The sequence below is a fragment of the Papaver somniferum genome, chromosome 6 (assembly GCF_003573695.1).
Source record: "Papaver somniferum cultivar HN1 chromosome 6, ASM357369v1, whole genome shotgun sequence".
In the NCBI taxonomy this organism is placed as follows: Eukaryota; Viridiplantae; Streptophyta; class Magnoliopsida; order Ranunculales; family Papaveraceae; genus Papaver; species Papaver somniferum.
This window is the reverse complement of record NC_039363.1, coordinates 13,363,767-13,374,686: the sequence shown is the minus strand read 5'-3', so window position 1 is coordinate 13,374,686 and position 10,920 is coordinate 13,363,767. Positions and strand designations below refer to the sequence as shown.

The 10,920-nt window shown below is 36.2% G+C and overlaps 1 protein-coding gene across 1 annotated transcript; it reads right to left on the bottom strand.

Moving 5' to 3' along the window:
• Window positions 1-2,122: 2,122 nt before the first annotated feature.
• Window positions 2,123-6,227, bottom strand: LOC113290511 (F-box/LRR-repeat protein At4g14103-like). Its single transcript, XM_026540108.1, has 4 exons — window positions 6,178-6,227; window positions 5,023-5,992; window positions 4,764-4,928; window positions 2,123-2,656 (listed from the first exon to the last, which is right to left on the bottom strand). Exons 1-4 carry the CDS (start codon window positions 6,225-6,227, stop codon window positions 2,123-2,125), a joined length of 1,719 nt encoding a protein of 572 aa, XP_026395893.1.
• Between the last annotated feature and the right edge of the window lie 4,693 nt (window positions 6,228-10,920).

Below are 10,920 nucleotides of genomic sequence, written 5' to 3'. Positions count from 1 at the left end.
TAAGACCTCAGAAGAAAGATTACATATACCAATGATTATTTTAAATGAGAAAAAGAGAAAAAATTATTGAAGTTAATGCGATAATGTTCGCACAAGAAGAAGTTTCATACTTGGCCTATCAAGATGCGTCAATTAACAAGAGGCAAGAATGGGAATGCAAAGGAAATGTTAATTTCCCCATTTAATAGTCTTATATACATGCGAGAAATAATATTTTCAGTATGCACACGAAGAAAAAAAGATTTGCATTAAAATGATGAAAGTTAATATCTTCAAGATATACAAAAAGAAAGTTAATATCTTCAAGATATACAAAAAGAAAGAAGAATTTACAACAAAGGAATTTGTAACAAGAAAAAAAAAATGAAGGATTGATCTTCATTTCCTTCATCTTCTCGCTCAGCTTCAGAATCACTAACTTTTTCTTCAGAATCTTCATCTTCTCCATCACTGATTATAATATCAGGAATAGGTACATTTTCAGGAATATCTGGAAACTTATACTTCGAGAAAGAAATATTATTCTCTAGACAGACTTGCATAACAACAACTATACGAGCGCGATTAACATCATTGCTGTTGTTTGAAACCATACGGGTCCAGTTTTCCTTCAATTGCTAGTACCTGAAGTTGCGAGTAGAAGATTCTTATTCTTTAGTAGCTAAGTGAGTTTATAAATATCTAATTTTCTCAAGATAATCCTTCTCATTCACTGCAAAATATGAGCAAGCAAGTTAAAATGATGTAAGATGTTATTCTTGAACTATGAACAAGCGTTAAAGAACAACAAATGACCTTCATAATTGAAAACAATGTCTGCAACCAATGCGGAATGCTCAGTCTGAAGGCTCGCATTTACACCTAAATTATTCCTAGCATCATTCAGAACTCTAGCAGCCCAACTAAATTCAGCTTCATTCTCTATAAGTCGTTTAGATCAAATTGAATTTCTTTCTTCAATAAGTGTGTTCCTTTCGCTCAAAGTTGAATCACGTTCTTTCTTAACTTTAATAAGGGATTCTTGGAACTTTCTAGTGCCTTCGCACCTTTAAGAGCGATTTCATCTTTTTCAGTAATAAGTTTATTCCTCTTCGCTTCCAATACTCGAACTGCTTCTCTACTTTGATAAAGACGATGTTTAAATCTATTGAACGAGGTTAATGCATTTCTATGGCATTGCCTAAGGGTAGCGTATTTCAAACTTAATTCTTCCAAGCTAAGGTTCTCAAATCCTTGAGTGGGATAATTATATAGGGAAGAATTGAGATGCTCTAAGAGAATTTCAGCATCAGGGAGATTAGCTGCTTCATCTGAAAGGTTATACAAGTCTGCGAACATAATAAAGTAAGAAGTGTGACTTATCGCATAAAAGAAGAAGAATGAAGAAAATGATAATCACATACCAATAAGTTGCATAAGACAAACGAGCTCCCTGCGAGAGTATAAAAGAAGCATTATGAGTAAAGGGAAGTAATACTAAAGGAAAAGCTAAAAATAAAGTTGCGAATATTACCATAGCATTAAGTGTAAATTGGAGATCTGGGTTTATCGCAGAGGCAATTACGCGAAGAGATGAATCCTCCAAATTAGGAGATGAATCCTCCGCGAAGAGATGAATCCTCCATTCCTTCATGATCAATAGTAGTCAACATATCCCTAGAAAAAAGGTTTGATAATTCTTTCGCATAAGAATCAATTGATGAATCTTCTTCAGGAGCGAGAATGTCATCATTAGTGGATTCCGAACTTGAGGAGGAATCATATCTTTTGCGCTTCTTAGAGAGATCATCCATGGACGAAGTCGTTTTGGATGGAGACTTAGACACGGTTTTCTTCAGAATATTCTTACCCTTGCCCAAAGTCTTATCACCCAAAGATTTCACCTACGCGAATAACCAAGATAAGAAACAGAGGCAACAGTATTGTTAAAATTAAAAGGGATGTTTCTTACTTTCTTATTCTGCGAAGGTGATGCATTGTGTGAAATTTTGACCTTCTTAGCAGCCTGCAGGGAAAAATACAGGAAAATAAGAAATTAGAATAAAGGTTATGCGAGATTGAGAATACTTATGCGAAAATTACATACCACTTTATTTGTCTCACTCTCGGACAATGCAATCTTCTAAGGTTGATAAGAAGAAAGATTATAGGGAAGAGGAAGATCAGAACCATCCTCAGCTTTACCAGAAATGTAGGGACCTTCTAAAATGGCAGGACAATTAAGCCAACTTGAATCATTAGATCTGCGAGCACTGTTATTTGATTTGTCATTCCAGTCAACGTCTCGCATGATCCTGTTATCTTCAGCAATGCCGTCTTTTCTTCTTAAGCGAACGGCCCATTTGGTAGAGTTGCTTTTCATAAGCCCAACATAATAATGATTGAAGAAATTATCAAGAGTATATTCGGTGAAATCAATAACCTTATCGCGATACAATTTGTCTCGTACCTCATAAGAGTAAGAGGACTCTAATCCATCTGCGCGACGAGAATATTCTAATGCTATTCTAATCGCATCACCACTCAGTTGAAATATTCCCCATGCGAATCTCTCATCAGCAAGAATTTTATAGAAAAGAGGAATTTCTGGGTTATGCAAGGGAATTGGAAGAATTTGAAGTTTCCCTAATGAAACAATGACTCTCTGATTACTCCACTGTTCAGAGTTGATCAAATCAAAATTAAGTTTGGAGGAATAATCAGTTGATGGAGGAAGAGAAAGTGTATAACCTTTCGAATGAAGTTCCTCCTTTAATTTGGTAAATTATGTCTCCATCTTTTTACCAGCAGGAGCCATTAAAGAATGGGAATGGATGTTATTCGATAAAGAACAGTAGCAGAGAAGACGAAGAAGAGTAAAAGAAATAAAAAGAATGAAGAAGAAGATAAAGGAAGATATATAGGGAAAGTGTGTCCTGTTTTTCAAAATTTCTTCTCATTAATGCGAGAAAATGAGTGGCTAGAAACAAGCGGTTAAAAAGACGTGTCAAAAAATGAATGGTTAAAAAGACACGCGTAAACAAGGGAAGATGGAATTCCGGAAAATTGTCTGCAAAGCAAAATGTGAAAAGACAAGCATATGCGATAATATAAGGTGGGAGTTTCTCATATCGCTCACTCTGTAGAATAAGCGAAATGAGAAGAGGAAAAATGTAGGAGTGAGATATCACACATGTTAGTAAGTATGCGAAGTGAAGACTATATAACTTAAACGAGGGAGATCGCACACAGCAAGGTTGAGATGACGTAATGGATGATGTCAGCAAAGTCACGAGTAAAGTGTGAAGGTCTGTGCGAAGTATGGTCTATGCGAGAACGAGTGATTATACATGAGCGAGTGTATCGCATAGAGATTCCGAAAATAAAGGATCTCTTAGGTGTCATCCACTATGTAAGATCTTATATAAAGAGGAGAGGTTATTACTTGTGGGGAGAGTTCTTTTAGTGGGTATTAGACAAAAAAATCAGGAAAGAGAAAGTAAATTTAGAAGCAAATAAGATTGTTGTAATATTTGTATCCATCTTGTAAACCGACTTAAATCTTGAGAATCAATGAAGAGTTTAAGGATGATTACCTAATATTAATTATAGTCATAGTGGAATGTGTTTGTGAGGAAACTTGCAACTACAATTAGATTTGGTACGCTTGGCAATAAACAGGCACACCCATTAACAGTGTTGAACAACTTAATGGATCATTTCGTATTGAATGGAAGAATTCAATAAATTTCCGAGGGATCCATGAAAAATAGTTTAGTTTGGAATTGACAAAATGGATGCGCATTTTCTTTGTTGTTGCAGTAAAACCGCCGAGAGACGTCTGTGCACAAGAGAATTAGTACAATCTCTAACACGGTAGCATTTGCATCTGAGCTGCAGATTTTCTACTGCCAAGCCTAACTTCATAGCTAAGGAAGTAGAAAGTGAAACAGAAATTAATCCTAACGTGTGAGAGCTTCCCTTAAATCCTTAATACTCTTTCAACAGTAGACCAGTTCCCATATGTGGCGCCATTGTACAAGACAGATACCTTCCTTCCATGCATAAAGCGTCTATATCATACAAAGCATTAAAATTAAAGGCGTAAAAGAAGGTTATAGTGTACTGAAGTCATGGATAACTAACCTTAAAGACTTCAAACAATCTACTGAAACTTAACTTGAGAAACAAAAAATTGTTTGGGATCTTGAAAAGATTTTGTTCCATGGATCAATAGCGATTTATTGAAAAAAAAAGAAAAAGAAAAAAAAGAAACAACATTAAAATAAACAATCAATATTCCAAGACCCAACCAAAGAATCTTCTTGCTGCCAAGGTCTGTTGTGGCTTGTGTGTTCGGTCATGTGCGTTTTACTCTTGGGAGAAACTGAAAACTACAATCTTTTGAAGCCCTTGGAAAATTTTCTAACTGCGAAATGATTCCGGTGGATGAAGAACATGAAGTGCCTCTTCTAATAATCAACTGTTCAAGGACTCGAGCATGCTTCAATAACAATTTAACCAACTCCATGGCATTCCAGAAGGACCCTTTAAAATTTCGAAGCTCAATTGACTTGAGGCATAGTAACAAACAATAAGGTGTTGTATTTAACGTCTCCTCCCCGTTGACTTTGCAGATTGCATATACCTGCAACCCGGGTTATGAGTTCAGCCACAAATGTAACTTGTAAAGATAATATTAGCAACAACCGCGCACACAAAGTACTTAATGATGCAAATTGCATGTTGAACTTGTTTGAGCTGATATATAGTGCCTATATTACCTGATGGATGACTAGTGATTCCAAATTTGGTGCGAAATGTAGAAACTTGAATAATGATCTCGTTGAAGGTGTTGGCTCACGAGGAGAATCGTAATCCAGCTCCAAACGCACCAGATTATCAAAGGTAGGGAAACTTGTTGAGGGAACATTTGCAACTCCAAAAATCTAATACACAAGGCATACAAAGAAAGTATGTATATTGTTAGACATTAGTATATGGCAACAGATTTACAACATATTATAAAGTAAGCAACCGTACCTTAATACACTTATATGATGCTTTTAAGAGCTTTATATTAGAACACAGTCTTACAAACTTAGATACAGAATCCAGTGTACTTGTTTTGTTATCACGGGCATGGAGAAAATCTGCTTCAACTAGTGATGGAAAGCTACCCATAAGAAAGTCACTCGGTAGCCAGCCACCATACTCGACAGACTCTAGATTCGGTGCATCAATCTTGACTTGAAGATTACAAAAGAAGCGTTCTTTTCTAAAAGTACCCTTTAAGGAGAGGAATTTGAGTCGAGGAGCTGAAAAAGATATGACATCTGACTCCATATCCATCCGATTACATTTGCACAAAACCAATTCTTCAAGAACAGGACAGTTGGAAAAGAATTGTTGTGTCGATGCCACATTGTCAAATAAAACACATGAAAGCCGAAGTACCTTAAGTTTTGGTAAATAAACTGACTGTGGGAATTCAAGAGTATGTTGGGTTTGAAAATTAAAATCCAACACTGTCAGTGATTCACAAGTGAAAAGGTTTAGGGGAACCATATTGGTTTTCTGGCAAATCACGGTAAGAATAAGATCTTCAACATTCCGTTTTATTAATGCAGTAAGCCATTCCCTCACTCGGTTTGCATCAAAGCCTGCAGTGTTACAATTGAGATAGAATTTCTGTACAGTTGATATGTTATTATCAGAAAACAATGTGCTGTCCAAAAAATCCATAAACCTATCGGTAACCTCGCGCTCCTTGAGCTCTTTTGCGATACTGGTTTCTACAGTAATTTCAGTTCTTGGGGTATGAGTAATAGATCGCCAATCACGAAAATCAAAAACCGGAATAGATACCCAGAGATTGTTCCATGTTTTAGACAAAACTGTAGTGGAAACAGCACATTTGATTGGAAGTGAAGAGAGTATATGATGAATTATGGAGTCAGGCAATTTACTAATCCTATCCTCTCCCACGTCAATGTTGTTGTTGATAATGTTTCTATTAATCAAAGAAGATTTATGGTTAAAATATATCTAATTAATCATGTTAAACACATAATAAAGCAAGAACAAGACCCTAAAATATTTACAAAACCTAAAGAAAAGAAATGAAACAAGACCCTAAGATATTCACTAAACCTAAAAAATAAATAAAAATGAAATGAAAATGTAGACATGTTATACCTGGATTTTGAGTTGATGAGCTTCTTCTTCTTTTTGTTTCTTGTTGCCATTTTTCGAAACTTTGCTGCTCAATCAAATCTTCTGTCTGAGAAAATCTTATGTGAAACTGAATGATTTCATTTAGGGTTTTAAGGTTTTGTTTCTCTACTAGGGGTAAGGTTTTCCCTTATATATAATTTTGCTTTAGATTGTTTTGTATTCTCTTGTTTCTTATACCGTTAGATTTTCGGGTCAAAGATTGAGGAAATTCATTTCCCGAGGAAGATAAATTGTGGACAAAACTTGGCGTGGTTGACTTGTGGACTGGGATTTCCCATTTCGGTAAAAAATTTATGGGTCAGTTAGGACTCAGAATCACACAGTTCTAGCGAATTTTGAATTCGAATGTTTAAGCGAAATCCGTCAATATCGATCAAGTACAACTTGACTATGTTGTAAAAGGTCCTAGGCGAGGTGAGGCGTTCCCTAGGCGCCAAAAGCACCCAAAAAAAAGCCATTGTTCATGTCGCCTCGCATTAACGTCTTTTTTTTTGCTAGGCGTTGGCCCAATGATTAGTGGGTCTTTTACAACATAGCGATTTGATGGATCTTTTAATATTGGATAGTAGAATTCAATACTTTATGCATGCATTCTCTGAATCTAGGGATTACAGAAACCCTGGATTTCTAACCGTAGCCTTCAAACAGTACTAAAACTTAACTTGAGAAAATAAAAAATTGTTTGAGAGCTTGAAAACATTTTGTTGCTTCGAAAACTAATGATTTTTTTAAAGAAAAAAAAAAACACGAAATAAACAGAAGAATCAAAGACCCATATCTATTGTTTCTTATCTGTCATGGCTTGTGTGATCGGTCATGTATGTTTGGTCTAGGGAAAATGAAAGCTACAATGCATTGAAGCCCTTGGGAAATCTAAGAACTGCTGAATGATTTTGGATGAAGAATATTGTGTCATTCCTCTTCTAACAATCACCTGTTTTAGGACTCGAGCATGCTTCAAAAACGCTCCAGCCAACAACATCTCCTTTTGGAACCCGTGAAAACTTTGAATTTTTATTGACTCGAGGCTTAGCAGCAAACAACGAGGTACTCTGTTTAATGTTATTGATGACTCGTACCAGCCGCAACTTCGATTAAACTTTTCCTGCAATCCGTGTCGTGAGTTCAGCCAAAGATGTAAAGACAATATTAGCAACAATCCGCACAAAGTACCCAATGATGCAAATTGCAGAACGTGTTTGAGTTGAATCTTAATAGTGCATTTATTACCTGATTGATGACTATCGATTCCAAATATGACGAGAGATGTAGAAACTTGAATAATGAACTTATCGAAGGTAAGGGAAATTGAGGATAATTATATTCCACTTCTAAATGCATCAACTTGTCGAAGGTAGGGAAACTTGTTGAGGGAAGATTCACAATGTCGAAAATCTAATAAACAAGGCATCCGAAATATAAGTATTGTCAGAAAATCGTATAGGAAAGCAGATTAACTCTATAACATACTGTAAATTAAGCAGCCATACCTCAAAAAACTTATATGATGCTTTTAGGATCTTTATATTAGAACACAGTCTAACGAATTTAGATAAAGAATCTAGTGTAGCAGGTCTGTAATCCCAAGCATAGCGAAAATCGTCTTCAACTAGTGATGGAAAGTTAATGATTGGAAAGTCTCTCAGTAGCCAACCACCAATGGATACTAGATTCAGTGCATTAATCTTGACTCTAAGATTAGGGCAATATTGTTGTATTTGAGAAATCTTATGTAGAAAATCTGATATCAAAGACTGATTTGAGTTTTTTGATTGTTGTTGTAGTAATGAGGTTCAAACTCTCGGACTTGTGAAGATTAAATTTAAATATTTAATAAAATTATATACAAAAATATTAACAAAGTGGGCGAGAGGTAACCAAGACACTAGAATCCACTATTACACATGAATGATGTCAAATATTTCATAACTCTAATTATCCTTTTAATCCTTTATTTCTTAATCCACAAATAATCAAACATATTCTCAAAAATTAATTGTATCCCTTAAGCATAGATTATTTAACCAAAGCATAACCTATCTAATTGAATCACAACTAATGAAGAAAATTATGTAAACTTTTAAGAACTCTGCAAAAGCAGTGATTGAGTGAATTATAATTAAATATTAGAGAAAATGAAATAGTTACCCATTGTTCATGTGTGAATAGCTTCATCCATTGCCTTGGTTACAAGAAAATTAGCCGCTCATCATGTTGGAAAACCTCTCAAAGAATTTCATTGATGCTCAAAAATGGTTTACAAATGATGAGAATATGGGAAATACAATAAAACCAGAGACCTACGACCCTTAGTGACAAAATAAGACTGTTGCAGCTGTGTCGCCAACGCTGTGGCAAATAAGACTGCCTGATGTACGACCCACAGGTGTGAGTCGTTATTACTGTAGAAAAACGACTGCTGGTGCAGGTCCGTTCTTCGTGTTCTTCATGTTCATCAGCATCAGCAGCAGCAGAAACCGAGTTTAGGAAAACTCGAATTTCTTCTTCTCTGGCTCTACTCAGCCCCCCAGACTCTCGACACCTCTTCTATGAGTCCCCAGCACTCTATATATACTCCACAGGATCAAGAAGTCTCGCTATAACTCGAGATAATTCTCTCTTAACTCGGTTTGATGAAAAAATATTCTGGGAATATTTTCTTCCCTGATTTAGCTTCTCACGCATAGATTTCTATCCTGTTCACTCTAGAAATGTTTACACACGACCCACAATGTTGCTAGAGCCCTCATGCATGAGCAGAACACGCTCAAATCTTCTCCAATTCCGTGTTCAACCCGTGTTTCCCTGTTTTGCATTCCGTGAATTATCCAGCTAATTCTGGCCAAATTTGATCGAACCAAAATCCCAAAACGTGTTTGCTAGGACATATCACAACTTCCTACCAAAAATCAGCCATTGAATCGCCCTAGAACACGTTCAAAAATTCCAACAAAACATCTGCCAGTTGATAGTATTTTTTTCCCGCCAATTTTTGGTTTTTGAATTTGGGAAGAAGATGTCCTCCCCGCTAACCAGAACTGGGGTGTGAATAGCAGCTGCCTTTGGGGTGACCTGGGGTGCCCCTTAGTAATTGAGGTGCCCCTTATCCAACCGTGAGAGTCCGAATAACATGTGTCCTCCGGGGCATTTACCAACTTTTCGAGCCGAATTTTCCAAAAAATGTTTATTTTCCAAAGGTGCCTACAAACACATAAAACACCAAAATTAGTACAAACTCGAGTGCCAACAATATATAGTATTGAGATCAAATTAAACATAAAAATGTGTCTATCAAATACCCACAAACTTATTATTTGCTAGTCCTCGAGCAAAATTTAATTTTGAAAAGATAAAAAGACCACACTTAGCACGTGCAGCAGGCCGTTAAACTGCTAGGTGGCCCTAGTGGCGGAGTGTTGTCTCCGGAGGGTTTACCAGAGGTGTACCCACAAAACCTTTTCTCCTAATTGGTCACAAGTATCCAAAGAGCTATGAGGACATACATATTCTCAACCTATCTCCAAGTAAGTAGAATGCCAGATAAATTAAAGGTATCAGCTCTAAAGCTGACTGAAGAAAAGGGGAGACACATCCACACGACTGCTAGATAAAGAGATATCCGCTACACAGCTAGATAAACATTGTAAGATGCGTCCGCTGCTTTACAGCTGGATAAGATTAGGAGAGAGATAAAAATGAGAGGGACATCTGCTACATAGCTGGGCTAATTACGTGTGATGAGTTAAACCAGTGCTAGAAAGATCTTGTGCCAGATTGAAAGCAGACTAACAAAGCAACCAAAATGCATCTTTCTTCGACTCTCTCACAGTGCTCAGAAGAAATAACGTCTTCTTCGGTCTTCAACTGTTGATGATAAACTCTCGAACCTCATAGAACTTTGACAATTAACTCTTATCTTCGACTTCTTGCTAAATTTCTTCTTCCCTATGGCCTTATTGAACAAAAAGAACGTAATGATGTTTCATTTTTTTTTATTTTTTTTTTTGGAAAACAAAAAATTACAAGACAAAAATTTACATGGCCATGAGAGAAGGACTTTAAAAACTTGGATCTTCGCAACTTGTGATGTCTTGGTATCATGGATTCTAACAACTTATAACATTTGCTCTTATAACTTCAACTTTGATTTTTGAATTATTCTCTTCTATTGTTGCTTCTAAACCTAAAACGTCTTCAACTTTCTTCATAGATTTTGATGTCGCTCCGCTTGTTGATGATGATAAGTTTCTACTGAGAGAGAGTCGCAATCCAGTAACTAAGACTACATTGTGAGGTTGCTTTGTCTTTCTGGCATTTCCCTGACCTACTTGCCTTTCCATCATGTATGGTTAGGTCCATCACGGTTACCCTCTAAAAGGAACAAGTTCTCTCCTGAATTTCAAGGATCTCAATGTATTTTTCTCTAATGTCTCAATAAGTTGTTATCTCTAGCATTCCAATTTCTATCTTTTCGGTGAGAAACAATATTTAAACTTAGCTAACCGGATACCATGTGACGCTAGAAGTTTCAAAAGTGCAACTAAAAAGTTTCTCCCATACCCCCAAACTTAAATCTAACATTTTCCTCGATTTTCTAAAGATAAAATTAAAAGCATGAACAAGGAGAAACTGTTACCAATGAAGCAAAAGAGATAAGGAAAGATATTACCATGTCGCATGAATATTGGGTTACCTCCCCAGAAG

Excerpts from the sequence above, each read along its gene's own strand:
- LOC113290511 (XM_026540108.1), bottom strand. The coding sequence starts at position 6,227 with ATGGCAACAAGAAACAAAAAGAAGAAGAAGCTCATCAACTCAAAATCC. Across the intron at positions 5,993-6,177 it reads CTCATCAACTCAAAATCCAG|AAACATTATCAACAACAACA; the intron begins GTATAACATGTC and ends TTTGATTAATAG. Across the intron at positions 4,929-5,022 it reads CATCATATAAGTGTATTAAG|ATTTTTGGAGTTGCAAATGT; the intron begins GTACGGTTGCTT and ends CTTGTGTATTAG.